The 26,724-nt window shown below is 46.7% G+C and overlaps 1 protein-coding gene across 2 annotated transcripts in view; it reads right to left on the bottom strand.

Annotated features, from left to right (window-relative positions):
• Positions 1–11,663: 11,663 nt before the first annotated feature.
• Positions 11,664–26,724, bottom strand: part of LOC146797033 (myosin-4-like) — a 79,196-nt gene continuing 64,135 nt past the window's right edge. The window contains exons 35-41 of one of the 2 annotated variants that reach the window (XR_014969673.1): positions 26,529–26,654; positions 25,495–25,665; positions 25,309–25,413; positions 25,089–25,184; positions 24,298–24,432; positions 12,308–12,566; positions 11,664–11,803 (exon numbers count right to left, since the gene is read on the bottom strand). Coding sequence is in view for 1 of the 2 variants with exons in the window: in XM_085629638.1 (XP_085485764.1) it covers positions 11,783–11,803; positions 24,298–24,432; positions 25,089–25,184; positions 25,309–25,413; positions 25,495–25,665; positions 26,529–26,654 (654 nt within the window). In the remaining variant the exon portion in view is untranslated. The remainder of the gene's footprint in view (positions 11,804–12,307; positions 12,567–24,297; positions 24,433–25,088; positions 25,185–25,308; positions 25,414–25,494; positions 25,666–26,528; positions 26,655–26,724) is intronic. The other variant, XM_085629638.1, reaches the window with a different exon arrangement.

Raw genomic sequence — 26,724 nt, 5'->3', positions numbered from 1 at the left:
GGAACCAGGTTCGAATTTCTGCTTCAGCTCAACATTCTGTGATTCTGGTCAAATCACTTAATCTCCCCATGTCTACAACCAAAATGAATTTTATCTTGTGTGATGTAACCAACGCTCATGTAAAGCACTCCAATACCTGACAAGTCTGCACTATATAAAACTGCAAATACACAAAAAATAAGTGTTTTGCACACTTCTGTCATTGGGCTACATGTGGGCTACATCTGGGTGATATTTGTGCTGCATTTGGGCTCTTTTGTCTCTGGTGGCCATCTTGGGAGATTTATTTGTTATGAAGTTTCCTAATTTCCTCATTTACTGCAGTCTCCTCAGTAGGAAATGCTTTTAGTTTTTTACTTTGATTCCATCAAGAAGGTATTCAGATATGTCACACATTTGCCATAAATTCTGAAGGTTAGCACTCTAGTTGCTCATTAGATCACTGTAGTAAAGCTACTGCTCACCACAGAAGTCTGCTGCTGGTATATTCAGTCTGCATGTCAGAATATTTTTATGAAATAGAAGAGGATTTGAGAAGTCAAAATGTGCCCTAATTTTTCTTTCTGCAGAACTAATCATAATTTCTATGGGAAAATGAACCCCCTCATTTTGTTCCTTTGTAAATTAAATGTTTTAAGTGTTACCACTTTATTCCAATCAAGATGGCTTCAGGAGTGCCATACTTTTGTCATAAGTAAGACTGTTAGCGCTCTAGTTGTTCGTTAGAACACTCTGGGACATTCTGTCATTGGGCTATACTTGGGCTACATCTGGGTGATATTTGGGCTACATTTGGCCTCTTTTGTCTCTGGTGGCCATCTTGGAGATGTATTTGTTAGAAAGTTTCCTAATTTCCTCATTTACTGCAGTCTCCTCAGTAGGAAATACTTTCAGTTTTTTAATTTGGTTCCATCAAGAAGGCATTCAGATGTGTCACACATTTGCCATAAATTCTGAATGTTAGCACTCTAGTTGCTCATTAGATCACTGTAGTAAAGCTACTGCTCACCAGGGAAGTCTGCTGCTGGTATTCAAAGTGCATGTTTCAGTCTGCATGTCAGAATTTTTTTATGAAATAAAAGAGGATTTCAGAAGTCAAAATGTGCAATAATTTTTCTTTCTGCAGCACTAATCATAATTTCTATGGCAAAATGAACCCCCTCATTGTGTTCCTTTGTAAATTAAATGTTTTAAGTGTTACCACTTTATTCCAATCAAGATGGCTTCAGGTGTGCCATACTTTTGTCATAAGTAAGACTGTTAGCGCTCTAGTTGTTCGTTAGAACACTCTGGGACATTCTGTCATTGGGCTATACTTGGGCTACATCTGGGTGATATTTGGGCTACATTTGGGCTCTTTTGTCTCTGGTGGCCATTTTGGGAGACTTATTTGTTATGATGTTTCCTAATTTCCTTATTTACTACAGTCTCCTCAGTAGGAAATACTTTCAGTTTTTTACTTTGATTCCATCAAGAAGGCATTCAGATTAGAGGTGGGTGGAATTTGCGTAATCGCGTTACGCAAATCTCCGCGAAATGGTAAAAATCTCCGCGAACACGCAGAAATTCTGTGAACACGCGGAATTGCTTGTTCGTGATGCTTTTTTCCTGTTCACAATCACTGTTTGCGTGCTCGGGGAGAAATATCTTGCGAACACGCATTTTGAGAACGCGAACAAGCACAAAATTTCGCGAAGTCGCGGAAAGCAGAATTTTGGGCAATTTCGCGTTCTCCACGGAACGCGAAATTACCCAAATTCCGCAAATTCCGCGAGCGGAACGGAATTTACCGCCCAGGCCTAATTCAGATGTGTGACACATTTGCCATCAATTCAGAATGTAAGCACTCTAGTTGCTTATTAGATCACTGTAGTAAAGCTACTGCTCACCAGGGAAGTCTGCTGCTGGTATTGAAAGTGCATGTTTCAGTCTACATGTCAGAATTATTTAATGAAATAGAAGAGGATTTGAGAAGTCACTCAAAATGTGCCCTAATTTTTCCTTCTGCAGCACTAATCATACTTTCTATGGCAAAATGATCCTCCTCATTTTGTTCCTTTTTAAATTAAATGTTTTAAGAGTTACCACTTTATTCCAACCAAGATGGCTTCAGGTGTGCCATACGTTTGTCATAAGTAGGACTGTTAGCGCTCTAGTTGTTCTTTAGAACACTCTGGGAAGCTGCAGTAGAACACAAAGAAATCAACTGACAGTCTCTGCCCTTGTTGGATGTACATGTTTTACTGAGAATGTCAGACTTAATTCTCACATGAATGAATGAATGAATGATTACGGTCTTATATAGCGCATGGCTACCCGGAGGCATCCCAGCGCTTCATGACTGAGAAAGATGATATGAATATACAGAAAATATGCTCTCAGTTTAGCTTATAGATCACCTTCCAAACCTCTGTGGGAAAAGCATGAGAAAATAGTTTTCTCTCAAACATGATTCATGATATCACAGCAGAAGGCTTTTTCACATGGTAAAATCACCTTAGAACACACCACAATTCCTAAAATGAGTATGGTACCATCAACAAATGATTTATAATGTAACTAAAGTCTTAAAACCTTCTATTAACTGCAAGGCTTTTTAATGAGGTGCTATCATGTATATTGGTCCCAAGATGGCTGCCAACACTTCTTGGATGAAGTGCTGACAGCCAATCAGATCTCACGATGAGATGTGTGGTTAGGCTCCGCCCAGATATATATGTGATTTTACTTTTGATTTTCTCAGGAACTACTGAACGGATTTACACCATTTAAGCAAAAGGCACGAGTCTGAACTGAGGACTACGTCTTTGCCAAATTTGGTGTAATTCCGTTCAGCACTTCGGGCTGTAGCTGCGTCAACAGGTCCTATGGGAAAATGCATGGGGAAAATGTGTTTTGGGACCCCCTTTTTTCTCGGCCCCCGCTTGATGAATCACCGTGAAATTTTCAGGGTAGGAGCTGACCGGAGCTGGCCAAAAGTTTGGAAAATTTCGCGAAGATTCATCAATCGACGCCAACGTTATTCCAAATAGAATGTTGCGGGTTTCCTATGGAAAATAGGTCCTAACTATAACTACCTACTGGCGACTGCCAGTAGGTAATATATATATATTAACTACTGGCAGTCGCCAGTAGGTAGTTATAGTTAGGACCTATTTTCCATATATATATATATATTACCTACTGGCGGTCGCCAGTAGGTAGTTATAGTTAGGACCACGTTTCCATAGGAAAACCTCAACATTCTATTTTGAATAACTTTGGCGCCGGTCGACGAATCCTCGCGAATTTCTCAAAATAGGTGGGGCGCTACGCTCCGCTCCTACCCTGAAAGTCTCGGGGGGATCCGTCAAGCGGGGGCTGAGATAAAAGGGGGGTCCCAAAACGCGTTTTTCCCATGCATTTTTCCATAGGACCTTTAGAACGAGCTACAGCCCGAACGGCTGAACAGAATTACTCAAAATTTGGCAGAGAGGTAGTCCCTAGGTCAAGGAAGTGCCTTTTGTAGGTCTGGTGTAAATCTGTTCAGTATTTCCGGAGAAAATAGCATTTAAAAGCATATATATATATATATATGCGCGCAGGGTGCGCGCACCGTGCGAGCACCGTGCGAGCACCCTAACGTGCGCGAGCGTAATTCTGATTGGTGGTTACATGTTAGTCAACGTTCGAATCGGTCGAAATCAGGAAGTGTCAGCCGCCATTTTGTTTGTTTTCAGTGCGAGAGTGAAAAAGGAAGGTGGCGAACGTGAAAAGGGGGCAGGGTAGAGAGTTCCTGACCCCCTAGCCTTTGTCAGGGGGTCCCTGAAGGACCCCGAAGGCAAAAAAAAAAATTTTTTTTTTTTAAAAATCGCGGGGGTGCGCGCACAGTGCGCGCACCCTGAAAAACACAAAAAAAAAATTTTTTTTTTTTGAAAAAAAAAATAATAATTCGCAGGGTGAAAACCAAAAAAAAAAATAATAATAATTTTTAATACGTAGTTTATTGTAAAATAAATATATAAAAAATAATACATAAATAAATTAGCATTTAAAAAACCGTACAAATTCACTGAAAAAACCATAGGTTTCACACACGTTATAGTTAGGAATTAGCATTTAAAAAACCTTGCTAATTCACTGAAAAAACCATAGGTTTCACACATGTTATAGTTAGCTGGACATTTTACTGATAAAAAACCAATGAAATTCCCCCGTTATAGTTACTGTAGGCAACTATAACTCACGCGACCGTAATCCTCTGCTGATGACATATGTGTCTTTATGAAAAAAAAATATTTGTAATATATGTATAGCTAAAATTTAATGGAAGAAGACATGGGCAAATAAGTGTCTAAATACAGTATTAGCATCAGCAGAGGATTGCGGTCGCGTGAGTTATAGTTGCCTACAGTAACTATAACGGGGGAATTTCATTGGTTTTTTTATCAGTAAAATGTCCAGCTAACTATAACATGTGTGAAACCTATGGTTTTTTCAGTGAATATATATATATATATATATATGACACCTTGCTTATATTTTCGATGCAATACTTGTCAGTTGTTTCTGCTCACCGCTTTAAAACTTCACCAGCCACCACTGGATATCACCCAGGCTGTGTGGTGAACGTAGAGGCAGCAGGACTACTGTGACGAGATGTCTCTTTTACCGCGGTCAGAATCCTACCAATATATGGTGGAATAATCTGGATAGACGCCTGCTCCTCTCTATACGGGGCACAGGAGTTTAGGATGAGATGCTGTGCAGGGGCCAGTGAAAGTCATCAGGGAGTGGCACCCTTTTCAATGAATACTAGGCAACTCTGGTGCAAGGAGCGTTGCACAACCAGGAAAAATGACAACTTGCCTTTTAGGCTCTCCCTCTCCGCCAGCAACCACTTTGAGGACATTTGTTGCAGTCTGTCTCCTTTTTATAGCCTCACGTGATGACACCATAAGGCAGTTGCCTAGAATGATCTTTATGTACCAGCGACCCTGATATTAGTGCAGACCCGAGAGAGCCCTATGAGTCAGCTGACGTCATCCCTTTGCTTTGAGTCCTGGCACATGTAGTCTTTCGTTTATATTGATTAAAAGGAAAGCCGCACATGGCAGAAACTAAACGATAACATCTAAGCTGGATAGGCAAGAATATATGGGTCTTTGAGGCTTTAGTGGTGTCGAGACACACAGAAATTGGAATTCTTCTAATTCCCTAAGCATATAACAATAAGCATTGGCAAAGCCAATAGGTCCTGTCTCTGCAAGATCTATTGCCTTTTCAATGTCTTTCAGCCACGTACAACATGGCAGAAAGGTAGCAAAAAATTGCTATGACTCTGCCAGTGCTGGCCATGTCATAGTGCCTTTTTTTAGGTCTCGCCTAGGCAGCGCTTGCGCTGTCTCTTCGAGACATGCTGTATTCAGGATATGTGCAGAAAGCTCTGACTACTTCCTGCCTTTCTTTTTAATTGGCTTCTGTCCCTGTCCTTTGTAAATGGTGGCTTTTCATTGGTCATTAGGCTTTATAGTGCCTCCTTGGTATCTCTTTTCGTAACCTCCCATGAGGACACCCCCTATTACATGTGTTGTTACACCCTAGGTTTTAATTACAGCCTCAAGGAACTGTTTTCTTAAAGTCCTTCAGACAGGACACTCACTTGGTACTAAACAAGGTTGGCAATGGTTACTTTACTTGCTAGCACATCTCACATTTATTTGAGACCTTCTATGGATATCCCTTCATCAGCTCCACACAGAGTACAACCTAATCCGGAATTAATGTAATCATTATTTTGTCACATTTCAAAGCTACTAATTGTATATATTGACTGTACTGTGGTACTGTCTTGCATGCAATGCATTATGGGTAGGGTGGATTTACCATATCTTCAAAAGTTTATGATGCTCCCTAGGGACCTCTAGGCGCAAATTGCGGTACTGCACCTACACATCTCACATTTATATTAGACCTTCTATAAATTTCCCTTCATTAGCTCCACATAGAGTTCAACCTAATTGGAATTAATATAATAATTATTTTGTCACATTTCAAAGCTATTAATTGTATATATAGACATAGGTATTTGAATGTACTCGTGGTACTGTCTTGCAAGTAATGCATTAGGGGAGTACCATATGTGACCAAAAGTTTGAAGCTCACTAGGGACCTCTAGGAGCAGGTTGCGGTACTGCATCTAAACATGCAGTGCTGATGCTTTGCTCACTAGGGACCTCTAGGAGCAGCTTGCGGTACTGCAACTACACATCTATATCAGACCTTCTATAAATTTCCCTTCATCAGCTTTACATAGAGTAAAACCTAATCCGGAATTCATATAATAATTATTTTGTCACATTTCAAAGCTACTAATTGTATATATGGACATAACTATTTGAATGCACTTGTGGTACTGTCTTGCATGCAATGCATTATGGGAGTACCATATGTGTCCAAAAGTTTGATGCTCACTGGGGACCTCTAGGAGCAGGTTGCGGTACTGCATCTTAACATGCAATGCTGATGCTTTGCTCACTAGGGACCTCTAGAAGCAGTTTGCGGTACTGCAATTAGACAAGCAAAGCTGGTGCTTTGCTCACTTGGAACCTCTAGGAGCAGCTTGCGTACTGGCAGTGCTGTTGCCTTGCTCACTAGAGACCTCTAGGAGCAGTTTGCAGTAATGCACCTACCACATCTCATATTTATATTGGACCTTCTATAAATTTCCCTTCATCAGCTACACATTGAGCACAACCTAACCTAATCCGGAATTAATATAATTCTTTTGTCACATTTCAAATCCACTAATTGTATATATGGACATAGCTATGTGAATGTACTTGTAGTACTGTCTTGCATGCAATGCATTATGGGTAGGGTGGATTTACCATATCTTTAAAGTTTATGCTGCTCACTAGGGACCTCTAGGAGTAGCTTGCAGTGCTGCAACTAGATAAGCAGTGCTGGTGCCTTGCTCTCTTGGGACCTCTAGGAACAGCTTGCGGTACTGCACCTAGACATTCAGTGCTGGTGCCTTGCTCACTAGGGAGCTCTAGGGCCAGCTTGCGGTACTGCACTGAGGCATAAAATGCTGGTTCCTGGCTCACTATACAATCATTTGCAATGCACTAGGTCTCACATAACTGAAAGTATGAGCTATTGGCGTTGCATTATTAGTTGCAACGCCAATACCTCAAACTATCAGTAATGCGAGACCTATTGCATTGCAAATGCTTGTTTTCTGATGCAACAGGGATAATGCTTTTTCCTGGTGGGAGGGGGAAGCCACAACGGGTAGAGGGAGAGGAGATGGGTGAGAATGGGTAAGCAACAAAGGGGGAAAGGTAGAAAAAAAAGTGCTATGATGCGGCCAGAGCTGTCCATATCAGTGTTATTATTTTCTGTTGGGAGGAGGTCGTTGCAAGCATCAAAATAGGAAAGAGGTGGGTGGGACAGGGCAAGCAAGAGCTTGAAGGGATGCAAGGTGATGCACAAACAGATACAAGGCCCTGTGCCAACAGATGCTAAGTGCTAACTGTAACATTAACCGATATATGGGACTGTGCCAACGGACAGAAAATTCCACAGCATATGAAAGGGGGAATGTGCAAACAATTAAAAAATGGCCCTGAGGATGCCTCAAGGCACCATAGAACATAAACTTCACCGTAAATTCACCCAAAGCCGTGCCTGTGCACATTTTATTAACATTTCCCAACCTCAGTTTCTATTTCCACAGCATAAAGAATCGAGTTTTATAGCTAGATAATTTTTTTGTGAGAAGCAGAGGGAAAAGACATGCATAGAAAGCTGAAATGCTGAGCCAGCTAGTACTGGAAGATGTGCATATAATGCTGAAATGCAGAGCTAACCATCACCAACTAAATCATGCTTTGTCTTCCTGGAAGATGTAGATATACTGCAGGAATACTGACCCCCCAATCTGCAACTAAAAAAAAGACCCATCTTTCCTTCAAGACGAGCATAATAATCTGAAATGATGAGCTCATTTTCACCATGTAAACACGTTGTATCTCCCAAAAGAAGTATCTTGGCCACTGGGTCGAGGGTTTCCTTATGTGTAAATGATCGGATTAACTGAATGCCCTGGTCACCTTCACAGAAGGTGTCGTTCCTCTAACCTCGCTCTATTGCTGCAACAGATCAATGCCCAGAGTGATCAACCGAACCGAAGCCCATTCTCTGATGTTAACATTTAGGGTTCTCCCCCTAGCAGAGCCCGAATCCCAGGGAGGTCGAATGCACCCCTCGTAAAAGAAACCTGGGAAGGCAGTAAGCCTGCGCAGTCAACAACACTGACAAAAACGTCTTGGAGAAACAGCGTAAAAAAAAAGTTGTCTGATGTAGCACAGCATTCCTGATTAATGTTTCATGATTAGGTTTATAAAAATATGCGAGCTGCTTTTCATTAACGTAGCAGCCGGATCTTTTACAGAAAAGATAGTCATTCAAGCCCTGGAAGTCTTTTCTTATAATATGGAATCTACTGTAATCCAAACGCAACATTACCTCAAAAGAGCTGCTCATGGCTTTCCATGGTGCGCCGCTCTAGCAGATCAAAAGGGGAGTAAGCCTGCACAGACAGCAGCACTAACAAAAACATCTTGGAGAAACAGCTCAGGAAAACTAGTTATGAGGATGCGAGGCACAGGTTGGACAACAGGCACCACTATCCCTTTACACCTGCTCCCCACCAAATTGGGCTTGTGGTCCTTGGCACCTGGAGAAACTCCGTTCATTCTAAACAAAGCGGTGGCTGGCACCGCAAGCTGACCCGCTCCTTCGAAACAGGTGGCATTTCACGCCTGAGTTTCACAACCTCTGACACCCACCCCCCGGGACTGCAGACACCGATGAACAGTGCTAATGGCCCCGCAGCATGCTGGACTTGGAGGAGACAACCGCGCTCACCTCCTGAAAACAATTCATAGGAGGAAGAGACCTGGAAGCTAAAGATAGCTCTGCCGGACTTGGAGCCAGAGAGTCAAGAAATAAAGAAAGGACACATGCAGGTCTCAGAGGGAAAGAGACAGAAAGAGTGGCTGATGATGGAGGGTTCAAGCAAGGGGGGGGCAAGCACCAATGAGTGAGAGGGATGGAACAGGTGCCCTCAGAAAACAGCATCTGACATTTAATCTCAGTCATTGAAAGCACAGCAAATGTGATGAGAGAAGGACAAGATTTGCAGGGCTGTTTAAAGAAACGGCGCTCGGAGCAAGTGAAAGCACGAGCGCTCATGTGAAGTGCTCAGAATCAATTTAAAAAGTAGGTCCTAAAACAGTTGCTAAAATGGGAGCTGTGGATGGATACAAGTAATTGGTCCATGCTCTCTGGGATGGCTAATCACAGGAAGAGGTATGATGCATTCATGCTAAGGACAAATGGTGAGAAAGAATAGGAGAGCGATGATGGAGCCAGCAAGTGGGAAGCCTATGGGGGGTCTGAAGCCCACAAAGTATATACAACATGTCTCTTCAAGACAGCGCATGCGCTGTCTGGAGCCTAGACCTAAATAAATAACACATTCAGAGGCCCTTTTTCTGTGTCAGAATATCTGTTAAGATTGTGAGAAGCATGTTTAAGGCTGTTATGCTAAAACACAAAAAGAATACATCGCTTTTAAGATTAAATAACACCTCACCCTCCCCTATCACCCGGGCTGTGAAGAAACGCAGAGAAAGGCCCCTGTGCCTGGGGTTTGACTGAGTCCATCTATGCTCCTTCGCTCCTCTCAAGTACCGCTGTGCTTCAGAATCAGGCGAGTTTGTGCATCCGTACGGTTCACTTCTGTCTACACTGTGATTGTGTAAGGTAGGCTTGGTGGAGATGTGAGCTCGAACGTTAGTTCAAATCTGTGCGTTCACATCTCCACCAAGACTCTGTTAAATCATCAGAATGAGAAGGTAACTCAGCTGAAGTCCTGAGTCGCCTCATTATGCACCCTGCTCTTAGTACAAACTGCGACATGTTTTTGATGTATTGAAATGTGTCATTACTCCGAGGCAGTCTACGGGAAACTGGGGCTGTCTTGGTCACCCTAAGTTAGACGGTCACCTGCCCCTTCATCCCGCCTTCTCCTTTCCTCCTTCCTGGTCCCTCTTTTTCATCTCATGTAATTCCATCCCCACCCCCAGTGCTTTGAAGTGTCCTTAGGGTGGCATAAAGCGCTATTCAAATAACAATTGTTACTTGAGTGTACAGGTCTGAATCATGGTAGGACAGGCTCATTTGCCTTCCTTTCAAGCTTCACAAAAGAGCGCGTTCCTCCATAGAGCGAGTTGGAAAGATGCCAGAATTGCGTTTGAACGTCATTGGAAAAGAGGGTATAACAGGCTGAGGTTTAACTTCTAGTAAAACTTGCAGGTTTAGATGTGTTTTCTGTGCAATATGTAGACATATTGCTGAGTTTACGTGAAAAATACTACTAAAGAATTCCAGGGAAATAAAAGAATGTGAAAAAAAAGATCAGGATTTATGGTGACCAGTGTGGAGTGCCACCCGGCCTCTACAATACACTGTAGCAAGACACGCATCCTGAGGGCCAGTCACGGGCGAGGTTATAAATAAAGAAGAAGCGACCGCTCGTGGTACCTCCTTAGAACCCGTTACCCGGTGTATGTGATATCATTATAGCACCACCAGCGAATTGGGCCAAACCGAACTGCGCGCTCCCCGCCCCGTCTACAACCAGTAACATTTGAAAGTGGCTAGGTAAAGTTAAGGGGTTATGGTTAAAGTTATGGTTAAAGGACAGAAAGTAACAAGTAAGGGAATTATAAGGGCAATATGTATATGTAGCAGAGAACGTAAGGGGGCATTTCTCCCTGTAAATAAAAGAATAGCATAAAAGGGGTTAGAGGTCAGGTAAAGATTGGCAAGGGGCAATCTATCTATTTATTTATCTATCTATCTGAAATATTAAATGGATAAATAGATAGATAGATAGATAGATAGATAGATAGATAGATAGATAGATAGATAGATAGATAGATAGATAGATAGACAGACAGACAGATAGATAGATAGATAGATAGATAGATAGATAGATAGATAGATAGATAGATAGATAGATAGATAGATAGATAGATAGATAGATAGATAGATAGATAGATAGATAGGTAGGTAGGTAGGTAGGTAGGTAGGTAGGTAGGTAGGTAGGTAGGTAGGTAGGTAGGTAGATAGATAGATAGATAGATAGATAGATAGATAGATAGATAGATAGATAGATAGATAGATAGATAGATAGATAGATAGATAGATAGATAGATAGATAGATAGATAGATAGATAGATAGATAGATAGATAGATAGATAGATAGATAGATAGATAGATAAAAACATTACAACACAGCAGGACAGGAAACACTGCCACATACAGGTTGGTAAAAAAGGACAAATGGCATTAAAAGGAAATTGTTAATGCAATATTAATGGCAAATAAAGAATAAAAAAAAATATACCGACATTAAATACTCCACAATTAATCTCCAGAGAATAATGATAGAGTAAATTAATGGGTCCCAAAATATCGATGGAACCACTTCCGATACTGTCAGAATCGCAGCTTGATTTCTGTTGTTGGTCATTCCCAGGTGATGAATGTAAAGTATTTCATGTTTTCTCTAGTGCCCATGTGCGATCAAGAACTGCCACAGTCTTCCAGGGTATATTATGCACTTTATTTCAACTCCTACAGTATAACGTCTATAAGGCTACTCGTTACAATGGAGGACGGGCGCATTCCGCACGTGTCTTCATGCCGTTTCACGTAGATCTGGGGCTCACTCTTCACTCTCCGTTTTCTGAAAAGTAGGAGAAACAGAACACTGTGTTAATGAGACGCATCCCAAAAAAACGCGCCATACGCACTCATGCCCTAAACACTAATAGACTTGACTACAGCAAGGCACTCTGGGCGGAAATACCAAATCACCTTCCCCACCGCCTTCAGACCATCCAGAACGCCGCTGCTCGACTTGTCCTGGATCTCCTCTGGCACACCCACATCACACCTCACCCTCAGAGATCTCCACCGGCTGCCCATCAGCAGCCCTTGGAGATAAGAGCGGTGGGGTCGGGTGGGGTGGTGGGATTTCGACAGATGACCATGAGTGAAAAGTAATCATTTATGTAATTTTCCCTCATGGTCGTCTGTTGAATCTCCTGCCCCTCCCCCCCCCCCCCCCCCCCCCCACGAGGCCCACCGCTCTTTCCTGCACGGGCCACAGCTGCTGATACACAAATGCTGCCAATTCAAACCTCTCACTCATACATACAAGGCATTGCGCAATATTGGACTGGCATACCTCAACTCCCGCCTTCAGTTCACCAGCCCACCAGACACCTACGTTCTGCCTCTCTCCGTCTCTTGCACTCAGACCCCGCATCCGCAGAAGTAGAACAGGAGGGCTGGCCTTCTCATACTTCACACCCAACACATGGAACAACCTCCATCTACACCCGACGGCCTCCTCCTTGCTTCTGGAATTCCGTAAGAAGCTGAAGACCCGTCCCTTCAAATAAGGCTCTGCAGACGACGCTCACACCTTCTCCAGCGCCTGGATACTGTAGGGTTATTAGTCACGCTTTACATATCAATGTAACATAACATAAGGTAACATAACAAGATACTCATTGGGAATATTCCCAGACCTGAGCTGCCCACCTGCACCTTCTGAATTGAGAAGGTGTCTCTGCTTTTGAAGAATGGCTTCCCCTTGCAAACGTACGTAACAGGAAGACAGAATCCACCAACCTTTAACCACCAAGAACATGACCTTGATGAGTTTTTCAGGTAATCTTTTTTGATCAGGCCAAGAGTCACAAGTTCAAAACCTACATTAGCTTACAGTTTAATGTGGGAATTTTTTATAATCCTCATTTCTCTCATCTTCAGTTTCAAGAGTACGAGACAAGAGCATTTATGTAGTTGGTGTTGTGACCTCATGGTCTAGGAATAGTCTAAGTGAGGTCTAGTGTTTTAGGTGTAGTGTGGTGTCAGAGGTGTGGTCTAATAGCAGTGATGTTGTCTTATGTTGGATCTGTCATCTTTTTGCAGTGATTTAGAGTTTGATGGACGCCTCACCTCATGGACACTTCACCTCCTCCATTTCAAGGGTACTCCGTCTGTCAAGTTTAATGATGTCCGCCGGCCCAGAAATCATGGCAGCTCCCTTCAAAGTACAAACAGTTTTGTGGACAGCCGCCATTATTTTTGACAACCATTCACCAAATGTTTAACTTTTTTTGTTTCTCCCTAAGCAAGAATTTGTGTCTGAACAATGAAAAAACACAATGACCCCCACTCCCCGAGAGATTTCTCCCAGAGTGTAGGGGTCATTATTGTTTATTTCTCTCCCTCACTGCCAGGCTTTTCTGGCGATGAGCCACAGAAAAAAAGCATCAAACCTTCTACTCTAAAGAGCAGGCGGTGTGGTGACTTTATTATGGTGACGCCATCTCTGTCTGGCCATTGAAGTAAGTTTTCATCAACTGAACAAACTGGGTCTCTGCCAACAGAAACCCTACAGTAAACCCATCCCTAAATGAGGTAGGCGGGGAACAACCTTTACAACGCAACTGTTACAACGCACTACACTTACAACGCATAATCCATTACAACGCACTACACTTACAACGCATGACACTACAACGCATTTTTAAAAAATACCTTTACAACGCATACCATTACAACGCCTACCATTACAACGCATAATATTACACTACACTATCCAACACTTACCCTACTGTTGCACCCCCTGGAGTTAGAATAGTAATTTTTACCCCTATACTATCCAACACTTACCCTACTGTTGCACCCCCTGGAGTTAGAATAGTAATTTTTACTCCTATACTATCCAACACTTACCCTACTGTTGCACCCCCTGGAGTTAGAATAGTAATTTTTACCCCTATACTATCCAACACTTACCCTACTGTTGCACCCCCTGGAGTTAGAATAGTAATTTTTACCCCTATACTATCCAACACTTACCCTACTGTTGCACCCCCTGGAGTTAGAATAGTAATTTTTACCCCTATACTATCCAACACTTATCCTACTGTTGCACCCCCTGGAGTTAGAATAGTAATTTTTACCCCTATACTATCCAACACTTACCCTACTGTTGCACCCCCTGGAGTTAGAATAGTAATTTTTACCCCTATACTATCCAACACTTACCCTACTGTTGCACCCCCTGGAGTTAGAATAGTAATTTTTACCCCTATACTATCCAACACTTACCCTACTGTTGCACCCCCTGGAGTTAGAAAAGTAATTTTTACCCCTATACTATCTAATACTTACCTTAAATGCAATTAAATATTATGCGTTGTAATGGTATGCGTTGTAATGGTAGTTTTTTAAAATGCGTTGTAGTGTCATGCGTTGTACGTGTAGTGCGTTGTAATGGATTATGCGTTGTAAAAAATGCGTTGTAAGTGCATGCGTTGTAAAAGTGTGCGTTGTAACGTCATACATCCAGGTAGGCAGTACAAGAGTTTGGCGGACAGGGTATTCTGTCGCAAAGTCAAGCAAATTGGTATCCCTTACTTTCTGCATTCCATTCTGATGTGACTAAGGGGCTTATTATGAGTTTGGCGGTGGCGCGGTCCAACCGCGTATTATGACTTTGGCAGTCGGACCGCCATAGGACCACTGCTACCGCCAGGGAACCACGATCCCTGATGGTCTTGCAGCTGTCTGATGTCATATTATGAGACCACCAAGCATATTATGAATTTCTTCACTGCCCTCCTTTTGATGGTGGTGAGCCTGCTTGGCAGTGATTAAACTAAGGGGACCCTACAGGGCCTCCTGGTGCCTCAGTGTATGGGTGTTGGAAAACCACTCCCACACTAGAAGGGGTGGTGGTGGTCTTCCGGACACACTGTGGTAGCTTGGCTCGAGTGGTCAGGAATCAGGCTCCGTGCTAAGCATACGACATACCCAAACAATAACCATGCGTGCATCCGTTCCAAAAACGACTCTACACCGTAAAAATTATGAAAATAACTTTCTTTATCTTCTTTTTCTCTTAGTTGCTGATTGGATAAATAAATAAGTCAATCACAATATACAAATCTTAAATAGTGCCGGTCAAATAAATACTGTCTGAAGATTCAATAAATAGGGATGATCATAAATACAAGGGACATAAATATAAGTGCAGGTAATACAGGCAATTAAATATTCTGAGGCAATAAATACTGTACCAACAAATATTGTGCACCAACAAGTCCTGTGGACCAATAAATATAGTGAAGCAATAAATAGGTTAAATACAATAAATACAATGCCCCTAATAAATACTTAAAAGCTGACAGAGACACTCATGGAATCAGATCACTTTTGATTCCTAAGGGCTGATTTGGCCCAGGCACAGCTTGTGGGGATGTGGAAGGCTTGGGGGTGTCTACTCCCTGGCTTGGTCAAGGCTGAGGCCTAAACTGAGGTAGATAAAGGGGGAAAATACCAGAGACCTGGCTCTCTCTCTCCACACAACTTCTCTAGATTAGTCCCAGTTCACCCCTGGCACAGTCAGGTTGGTTCCAGCACCTCCCTAGCCCCTTAGTGCAGTCTCTCAGGTCTCCACAGGGCCTTAGGCGCCCTCTACTCCACTTACTGCCCTTTTTCTGATGCTCCGACGCCGCTGGAGTCGTGTCGATGCCGTGAGGCGGTTCCAGCTCGATGTCGGCGGCCTCGGCACAATGTCAGTTCTTTGACGACGCCGGCAGGCGGATCCGGTCTCGATGTCAGCGGCCTCGGTTCGATCTCGACCTCCGATTCGATGGCGTCGGGCAGTCTTACTCGATGTCGACTTCGGGCGGCTCCGGTCCGATGGCGACCTCGGCTTCGATGACGTCGGCCGGCCTTGCCTCGATGTCGACTTCCGGCGGCTCCGGAGTGCGATCCTCACTCCCGACCTCCGGTGCTCCTCACAGGTTTCCGGCGACTCCGGAGTGCGACCTCCACTCCCGACCTCCGGCACGATTCTCACAGGTTCCGGCGACTCCGGAGTGCGATCCTCACTCCCGACCTCCGTTACCCTTCACCTCGGTCTCCGACGACTCCGGAGGGCGGACTCCACTCCTCCGATGACGCCGCTCACTCGACCTCGGGTGACTTCCTCCTCGACCTCTGGTATTCCTCACGACCTCTGACGGCGCCCTCTCTCGACCTCTGGCGGCTCCGGGTACGACGTCTGCTTTTCCAGTCAGCGCCGCTTCTCCACCTCGGGCTCCAGGTCTTAGGCTACTCGACGTCGGACTTCAGGGAAACCAGCTTCCAGGTCAGGATCTTGCTGTTCTCTTGTTTCTAAGGCCTGTTCCTGCTGTCCAGGTCCTCAGGATGGTTTTTCTGACTTCTTCCCACACAGGGCTCTAGGCTGGGCTCCGTCAGTAGGGACTAGTATCAAGGGTGGGTTTCTGGACCCCACTCCAGGCACAAGTTTCCACCCCTGCTGCTTCACTCCTTCCTCCTTCAGTTCTGTGCTCCTCTCTCTTCACCAGTCAGGTGCCAACTGCCAGCTCCAACTGCCAACTCTCCCTCTTAACTCCCCAACATTCCAAACCGCCTCCAACTGTCACAGGGTTCTGGAATGTTCTGGAAGGTGCTGGTAGGTTCCAGTGGATGCCGGTGATGTCACAGGTGGCCACCATTTTGTGCTCCAGGCCCTCAGACAGAAGTTTCAGGGGTAGGTAAAATGGCTCCCTGAATCTGCAGCAACACTAAAAAGTCTGGTGGTTCCCAAAAAGGAAAAATTCAAACAGGGTTTGAGGCAAAAGTGGGACAAAATAAATAATGATGAGGAGGGACCACCCAAAGGGCTGACAGGTCTAACACGCGTCCCCCCCAGCTGAAAGTGGGGAGAGCTACCCAACCCCTTGGGAGTTCTCATCACTAAGGCGGAAATACCTTGAGAGACCGTCTGCATTGGCGTGGTCCACTCCAGGCCGATGTTCCACCTGAAAGTCCATTCCCTGTAGGGACATAGACCACCTCAACAACTTGGGATTCTCCCCCTTCATTTGCATCAGCCAACGAAGGGGTCTGTGGTCGGTCTGAACAAGGAAGTGCGAGCCAAACAGGTATGGCCGCAAATTCTTCAGAGCCCATACCACTGCAAAGGCTTCACGCTCTATTGCACTCCACTTCTGTTCCCTGGGAAGTAGTCTCCGGGATAGGAAGACCACGGGTTGATCCAGACCCTCTTCGTTGAGTTGCGATAACACTGCCCCAATGCCATGTTCTGATGCATCTGTCTGGACAATGAACTCCTTGGAAAAGTCTGGGGCCCTTAAGACCGGGGCCTCGCACATGGCTTTCTTCAATCTCTCAAAGGCTTGCTGACAAGCCTCCGTCCAGACTACCCGTCGAGGTTGTTTCTTGGACGTGAGCTCCGTGAGGGGGGCTACGATGGTACCGTACCCCTTCACGAAGCGGCGGTAGTATCCCGTGAGGCCCAAAAATGCTCGGACCTCAGTCTGTGTCTGGGGGGGTTCCCAGGCCATGATGGCCTCGATCTTCGCCTGGAGGGGTTGCACCGCTCCCCTACCCACCAAGTGTCCAAGGTACACTACCGACCCCTGCCCGATCTGGCACTTGCTGGCCTTGATCGTCAATCCAGCTTGTCTCAGGGCCTGGAGAACAGCTTGCAGGTGACGCAAGTGATCCTCCCAGCTGTTACTGAAGACGGCTATGTCATCCAGATAAGCAGCAGAGAAACTCTCCATTCCGGTGAGGATCTGGTTTACCAGGCGCTGAAACGTGGCAGGTGCGTTCTTGAGCCCAAAGGGCATCACACAGAACTGGTATTGGCCATTGGGCGTGGAGAAGGCTGACCTTTCCCTTGCTCCATCAGTCAAAGAGATCTGCCAGTACCCTGAAGTAAGGTCAAAGGTACTTAGATATTGGGCAGCTCCCAGCCGGTCAATCAATTCATCCGCCCTAGGGATCGGATGAGCATCAGTTTTGGTCACTGAATTCAGTCCCCGATAGTCCACACAGAACCTCAGTTCTGGTTGGGCACCCGGTGGTGCAGCTTTTGGTACTAACACCACCGGACTGGACCAGGGGCTGCTAGAAGGTTCGATCACTCCTAGCTCCAGCATCTTAGTGACTTCACTATGAATGCTGGCCTTCACCTTGTCTGACATCCGGTAGATCTTGGACTTCACAGGTGGGCTGTCTCCTGTGTCCACGTCATGGACGCACAGGTGAGTCCTACCCGGGACAAGGGAGAACAACGAGGAGTACTGCCCCAGGACCTGGCGACAGTCCTCCTGCTGTTCAGGAGTTAGAGATGGGGAGAGAATCACTCCCTCCACCGACCCATCCTTCTCTTGAGACGCAAACAGATCAGGGAGAGGCTCGCTTTCCACGTCCTCTCCTCCGTCAGTCACCATCATCAAGATGACTTCGGGCCTCTCGTGGTGGGGTTTGAGGCGGTTGGCATGCAGCACCCGCAGGGGCTGACGAGGGGTCTTCAGGTCCACCAAGTAGGTAGCCTTACCCTTCTTCTCCAACACCTCAAAGGGTCCTGACCAGCGATCCTGGAGGGCGCTAAGCTCTCCGGGTTCGATCACCCACACCTTCTGGCCAGGCTCCAACTCCACCGGGTGAGCATTGTGGTCATACCACGCCTTCATCACTGCTTGGCTGGCTTCCAAGTTGTCAGAAGCTTGCTTCCACAACTTAGCCATTTGGCTCCGGAAGGCCAGCATGTAGCTCACCACATCCTGGGGAAGCTTTCTGGGAGTTCTTTCCCATCCGTCTCTCACCAGGTTGAGAGGTCCACGTACAGGGTGCCCATACAGAAGCTCGAAGGGGCTGAAGCCCACTCCCTTCTGTGGCACTTCCCTGTAGGAAAAAAGTAAACAGGGTAGGAGGACGTCCCATTTCCTCCGCAGGCTTTCAGGCAGACTTCTGATCATGCCCTTCAAGGTTTTATTAAACCTCTCCACCAGACCATTGGTCTGGGGGTGGTAAGGAGTTGTGAACCGGTATGTCACTCCACACTCCTTCCACATTGCCCGCATATACACTGACATGAAGTTGGTCCCCCTGTCGGACACAACTTCCTTGGGAAAACCCACTCGGGTAAAGATTCCCATCAGGGCCCTAGCCACAACAGGTGCTGTTATGGTCCTCAGAGGTATTGCCTCTGGGTACCGTGTGGCATGATCCACCAGAACCAGGATAAACCTGTGACCCGCTGTAGTCGGTGGATCTAACGGACCCACAATGTCGATGCCCACCCTTTCAAAGGGGGTGCTAACGACAGGAAGTGGTTCCAGGGGAGCTTTCAGCTTCACCCCTGTTTTCCCACTGGCTTGGCAAGTCACACATGTCCGGCAGTAGGTATCGGACGACACTTTCATCTGAGGCCAATAAAAGTGTGGGACAAGACGGGCGAAGGTCTTGTCTTGCCCCAGGTGTCCTGCCAATGGTATCTCGTGAGCCAACTCCAGAAGGAAGGCTCGATAACGTTGAGGGACTACCAAGGCTCGTGACGATCCATGTAGGGGTGCCTTGGGTTCACTGTAGAGGAGGCCATCCTCCCAGTAAACACTGTAGTTCCCTTCAACGTTCCCTGCTGCCTGGGCTGCGGCCTGTCGCCTCAGCCCCTCAAGGGTAGGGCACTCCCTCTGGCCCTGGCAGAATTCCTCCCTGGACGGGCCTCCCTCCACGTGCCACTCGGCCGGGATGGGTAGGTCCTCCAGGTTGGTAACGTCCCCCACCGCAGACTCCTGGTCCACCACCTCCGGTGGCCTATCCGTCCTACGGGGTGGGGACGCCGAGGCAGGCTCCTCCTGTCCTCGGTTCTTCCCTTGACTGGCAGCTGGCTGGGCCTTTGTTCCAGGCTCCAGCCGAAACGAACTCCCTTTTCGGGTAGTCGCGGACCTTGTGCTAACACAGGCCCAGTCAGGTGTACCCAGCATCTCGGTGTGAGTCCGGTATTCCACCTCCTTCCAAGCGTTGTGCTCCATGTCATTCCCCAGCAGACAATCGACTGGCACGGCAGGGCTTACGGCAACTCGAAGTGAACCTGCAACCCCCCCCCATTCAAAGGGAACCTCGGCCACTGGATAGTGGCCTGTTCTGCCGTCAGCCATCGCGGCTGGGTGGAGTACATCGGGAATTACCTGCTCTGGAGACACCAGTTGGCTACGCACCATAGTCATACTGGCTCCTGTGTCTCTCAGAGCCTCCCCTCTTTGGCCGTTGATGGTGACCCACTGCCCATACTTTACGGTATTTGCGGGCACCTGGATCTTAGGAACCATCTCCCGTTCTCCCAGGGACACTAAAGTGACACCCGCCCACTCCCTTCCCTTAGTTAAGGGCATCTCCTCCCCGAGCACTACACTAGCTACTCCGGGGGTCTTTCCTCCAGTGGGAGGGGGTGGTCGTTTCAAGCACTTCGGATCTCCTTTATAGTGTCCAACGCCACCGCACTCATAGCAATGGACAACCCTTGGCTGCTGACTCTGACCAGGATTAGGGTTTCTGGGCGGGTTAGCCTTAGGGGTGAATCCTGTTCCCTTCCCTTGGAAGTTATTTTGGGGGCCTTTGGAGAACTCCTTTTTATTTTCCCCTCCCTCTTTCTTCTGGGGGGCGCCCTGTCCGGCCTTTTGAGTATCCCCTCCAGTCCCCCTTGTGGACACCCGGGTACTAGCCCAAATGTCCGCCTCCTCAGCAAGCTTCCGGGGACTGGTCAGCTTGCTATCCACCAGGTGTTGCCGCAGTTCAGGGAAACATTTCTCGAGCAGGTGTTCCTTCAGTACTAGGTCAAACAACCCCTCGTAGTTCCTCACTTCACTGCCCTGAATCCAACCTTCAAGTGCCTTCTTTGCATAGTCCAGGAAGTCCACCCAATTCTGCGTGCCCAGTTTGTGACTACCCCTGAACTTCTGTCTGTACTTTTCAGGTGTTAGTCCAAACTTTCTGATGAGCGCCAGTTTCATGGTGGGGTAGTGGGTCTGCTCATCCTCCTCGAGGGCCAATAAAGCATCCCTACCAGCTGGAGGCATGTACTTGTACAATCCCCCTCCCCAGTACTTCTCTGGAACCCCATGGGCCCTCAACGAGACCTCATAGGCCGCTAGCCACTTGGCGATGTCGTCGCCCACTCCATAGCTAGCTACTATGTCCTTTGGCAGGTATGGTTTAGGTTCCCTGGTGATCCCTTGGGTTTGGCTGCCACCATTAGGAACAGGTTGTGCCCCGATTCTCAAGATCTGAAGATCTATTTCTTTCAGTCGTAATTCATGGGCCATCCTCTGCTCCTCCTTCTCCTTCTCCAGCCTTGCTAAGTCCCATGTGAGCTGTCTTTTCTCCCTCCGGTCTGTTAACTCCACCTCAGACAAGCCACCGCTAGAGGCACTGCTGCCCTTCCTAGAAATGGTTCTGGGCCCTGCTGACAGGTTCCCCACCTCAGGTTGGTACATCTCAGCCCCCTCGGGGTCAGGCTCTCTATCCCTGTCCTCCTCCTCAGCCTTGCTTTCTCGGCGTGCCTCCCCCCAAGCCCTTAAGCTGGTTTGGAGTGCACCCTTCTTTGCTCCTGGGGGACAGTACACCCCCTCCCGCTGGCAAAACTCCCTGAGTTGGGCCACAGTGTACGTTTCTAGATTTTCTAGTACAAACTCCATCTCGCCCACTCAGGTTAGAGGACAGGTTTTTGTGCAGTAACTATGCAGGGGGGTACCTTTAATAATACCTCCTCCCACCACCAGAGTAAATTTGGAAAAAACAAAAACCCACAATTAGGAAGGCCGCTTTGAGAAAACTCCCGGTGTAGGCCTATGGACTACCCACAGTTATTGCTGAGTATGCGTAGGCACAGCTCTATCCCACCACTGAACACCAATTTATGTTGGAAAACCACTCCCACACTAGAAGGGGTGGTGGTGGTCTTCCGGACACACTGTGGTAGCTTGGCTCGAGTGGTCAGGAATCAGGCTCCGTGCTAAGCATACAACATACCCAAACAATAACCATGCGTGCATCCGTTCCAAAAACGACTCTACACCGTAAAAATTATGAAAATAACTTTCTTTATCTTCTTTTTCTCTTAGTTGCTGATTGGATAAATAAATAAGTCAATCACAATATACAAATCTTAAATAGTGCCGGTCAAATAAATACTGTCTGAAGATTCAATAAATAGGGATGATCATAAATACAAGGGACATAAATATAAGTGCAGGTAATACAGGCAATTAAATATTCTGAGGCAATAAATACTGTACCAACAAATATTGTGCACCAACAAGTCCTGTGGACCAATAAATATAGTGAAGCAATAAATAGGTTAAATACAATAAATACAATGCCCCTAATAAATACTTAAAAGCTGACAGAGACACTCATGGAATCAGATCACTTTTGATTCCTAAGGGCTGATTTGGCCCAGGCACAGCTTGTGGGGATGTGGAAGGCTTGGGGGTGTCTACTCCCTGGCTTGGTCAAGGCTGAGGCCTAAACTGAGGTAGATAAAGGGGGAAAATACCAGAGACCTGGCTCTCTCTCTCCACACAACTTCTCTAGATTAGTCCCAGTTCACCCCTGGCACAGTCAGGTTGGTTCCAGCACCTCCCTAGCCCCTTAGTGCAGTCTCTCAGGTCTCCACAGGGCCTTAGGCGCCCTCTACTCCACTTACTGCCCTTTTTCTGATGCTCCGACGCCGCTGGAGTCGTGTCGATGCCGTGAGGCGGTTCCAGCTCGATGTCGGCGGCCTCGGCACAATGTCAGTTCTTTGACGACGCCGGCAGGCGGATCCGGTCTCGATGTCAGCGGCCTCGGTTCGATCTCGACCTCCGATTCGATGGCGTCGGGCAGTCTTACTCGATGTCGACTTCGGGCGGCTCCGGTCCGATGGCGACCTCGGCTTCGATGACGTCGGCCGGCCTTGCCTCGATGTCGACTTCCGGCGGCTCCGGAGTGCGATCCTCACTCCCGACCTCCGGTGCTCCTCACAGGTTTCCAGCGACTCCGGAGTGCGACCTCCACTCCCGACCTCCGGCACGATTCTCACAGGTTCCGGCGACTCCGGAGTGCGATCCTCACTCCCGACCTCCGTTACCCTTCACCTCGGTCTCCGACGACTCCGGAGGGCGGACTCCACTCCTCCGATGACGCCGCTCACTCGACCTCGGGTGACTTCCTCCTCGACCTCTGGTATTCCTCACGACCTCTGACGGCGCCCTCTCTCGACCTCTGGCGGCTCCGGGTACGACGTCTGCTTTTCCAGTCAGCGCCGCTTCTCCACCTCGGGCTCCAGGTCTTAGGCTACTCGACGTCGGACTTCAGGGAAACCAGCTTCCAGGTCAGGATCTTGCTGTTCTCTTGTTTCTAAGGCCTGTTCCTGCTGTCCAGGTCCTCAGGATGGTTTTTCTGACTTCTTCCCACACAGGGCTCTAGGCTGGGCTCCGTCAGTAGGGACTAGTATCAAGGGTGGGTTTCTGGACCCCACTCCAGGCACAAGTTTCCACCCCTGCTGCTTCACTCCTTCCTCCTTCAGTTCTGTGCTCCTCTCTCTTCACCAGTCAGGTGCCAACTGCCAGCTCCAAATGCCAACTCTCCCTCTTAACTCCCCAACATTCCAAACCGCCTCCAACTGTCACAGGGTTCTGGAATGTTCTGGAAGGTGCTGGTAGGTTCCAGTGGATGCCGGTGATGTCACAGGTGGCCACCATTTTGTGCTCCAGGCCCTCAGACAGAAGTTTCAGGGGTAGGTAAAATGGCTCCCTGAATCTGCAGCAACACTAAAAAGTCTGGTGGTTCCCAAAAAGGAAAAATTCAAACAGGGTTTGAGGCAAAAGTGGGACAAAATAAATAATGATGAGGAGGGACCACCCAAAGGGCTGACAGGTCTAACAATGGGGATGAATGCAGGGGGCACATGGTGTGCCCCCTGTCTTTCTGCACCCCCAGTTTCTGCACGGCATGAACTTTACAGTACATGGCGTGCTGTAACGCGCTGTGGCAGTCCCAGGGCACTGCCTTTCTATGGCTCTCCTATGATCCTTTGAAAGACAGCTCAGTGGGCCAGCTGCCGCAGGACTACCCACCCCGATCACAACTTGCAATCCAGCGGGCAGTCAATGGTGGAGATTGGTGGTGTGGGAGTGGGGCTGTGGCCTGCCACCCCACTCCCACACCGCCAAACTCATAATCAGGCCCTTAATCTTACTCTCAAAGGCCTTCTAAATCAAGGAATCATTACATGAGAAATCAATGTTAGTCAATGAAAAAGCGTTAATTATAGAATAGCATTAAGACTATTGTTACCTTGCTTGCGATATCGCGGCTCTTAACACGCAGTTTATTGACTTGCATTTCAGCAATGTCGGCTCTCTCCTCTGATTCCTCAAGCTCGTGCTGTACTTTCCGGAATCTGGACAGGTGGCCATTTGCCTGCTCCTCCTGCAGCAAACAATGGGAAATGTTGGACCAATATGTTTATTCGCTCTTCATCACCAAATGCCTTCAGCTCATGGTCTTGTGATAGGCACAGCCAGCCACCCAACAACTATCAATGACCAGTTACTTGATAATGAGCATGTGTAAACGCTTTTAATCCTTTTTTGTTCTTGGTCTATGATTGCTTTCAACCAATGGATAGTCTTTGGTTAGACACGGCCTAAAAGGGTTTTATCTGCAAGATACATTCACGCTGTGTGGTGCTGCATCTTCACAGGCCAACCATGTTTCATGAATTTGGTCTTCCAACATTTAAGAATCGCATATATGAGTTCCGCATGATGCTTGTGCCATGTGAGAGACATAAATGAATAGATACAATGTCTATGAAAGTGGAAAGAACCTACAGACTTGCTGACCCAAGACAACCCTATTAAATATCCAAAAACAATCCACTTTTTAATCCTCAGAAAGAAACAAACTTTTCCCAAGTCAATAAGCACACAGCTGAAGATAACCAGCGAGGCCTGGTTTTCAGGAGGCAAGAAGAAGGCATTAGAGTGACTCTATATTTTCCTTGAAAAACCTGAAGATGATGCTCTTGTCTGGAAGCAGCACAATGGGGTTTATGTTCCACAGTCATTAGTACTGGTACTTACATATTCCTCTGCCTGCCGCTTATAGGCTTTGACTTTCAACTGCAGTTTGTCAACCAGATCTTGAAGTCTTGCAACAACTTTTTTGTCTTCTTCACTCTGTACAAAAATAGCATAAATTATCGAATGGATTGCAGAGGTTAATAAAGTTATAGCTTTCAGCTCACCACATGCCAAAGGTGTTTCATGTCAGAAGAAGCGGTATGCTTGACCAAATAGGTACCTGATAGCACAGTTCTTTAAACCTTCTCTCATACTTGCGAACACTCTTCACGGTCTCTGATCCTCGTTTTTGCTCAGCATCAAGCTCATTTTCGAGCTCGTGGACCTATGAAATTCAATCTTTTCAGTAATCGCACTGCCTCACAGCTGAATGTATCCAAATCTAAATCCTCAGGTGGTAACTCACTCTGTTCTCTAGTTTCTGGAGCTGCTTCTTCCCTCCCTTCATCGCAAGCTGTTCGGCCTCATCAAGGCGATGCTGCAGGTCCTTCGTGGTCTGCTCCAGGTTCTTCTTCATCCTCTCAAGATGGGCGCTCGTATCCTGCTCCTTCTTGAGCTCCTCTGCCATCATAGAAGCCTTAATAAAAGAAAATTACATGAATTATAATTATCCTGTAACCTCATCTAACAGGTGAAGCAGTAGGTCTGTACTAAGCCTGGGCGGAGTTCGCAGAGTTCTGATATGTGAAACAACCGAAGTGATCAAAAAACGTGGCTGTGCTACGTGGAGTTCCGAAAGTGGTGGAGTGCACTTGGTAATGACTGTTTGCGTTGATTTTCATCACCGGGTGTTTGTCCTGCGCTGAAAAATCAACACGAACAGCATCATGCGCAAGAGGGCGCTGCTTCTTTTCTGCCACTCGAGTAGATTTTCTACCCGAGCGGCAACTTTCTCACCGCAAACAGAATGTTTCTCAATGCGAGCAGTCACGACTGCCCACACTGAGAAATACGAACGCCAGAGTTGATAAATCTCGCTGGCAGGTGGATTTTTCTTGCTCGCAATCGCCAACTTGGCATTGGAGAGCACGAGCGAGCAAAAATCTCGCCGGGAGGTGGATTTCCCTTGCTTGCGCTTGCCAACTTGATGTTGGGGAGCGCGAGCGAGGGAAAAAACTCTGCTATGCTACGCGGAACTGAGTTTTTTGGAACTCTGTTTGCTCCGAGGAGCACGGAGTGTGGAAAACTGCGCCAACTCTGCGAGCCAAACGGTGTTCACCGCTTGGGCTTAGTCTGTACCAAAAATATTACGACACAGAGGGAGACAAAACTGTATATTTTTAGAGGCACAAAGCAAAAGTCATCCGTCAAAGATAGAAGTTAAAGTCATGCAAGAGCTATCAATAACAGAAGAGTTTTTTTTTTGCAAAAATGTGTATTAAATTAAAGCGTATATTATGTTCTACATCACACTTCCTTTAGCTAAGCTATAGTACTTACATCAGTGATGGCCTTCTTGGCTTTTTCCTCAGCATTCCTGGCTTCCTGGATGGCTTCCTCTGCTTCACCCTGGAGCTGGGAATTGTCACTCTCAAGCTTCTTCTTGGTGTTTATAAGGCTGGTATTCTACAAACAAAGACATCCAAAGCACAAATTAGACATTTGTTTCATCAGCAGTTTATTATTTTCCATTGTT

Source organism: Triturus cristatus, chromosome 10 (genome assembly GCF_964204655.1).
Source record: "Triturus cristatus chromosome 10, aTriCri1.1, whole genome shotgun sequence".
NCBI classification, from domain to species: Eukaryota; Metazoa; Chordata; class Amphibia; order Caudata; family Salamandridae; genus Triturus; species Triturus cristatus.
The sequence above is the reverse complement of the archived record's forward strand: the minus strand, read 5'-3'. Positions and strand labels throughout refer to the sequence as shown.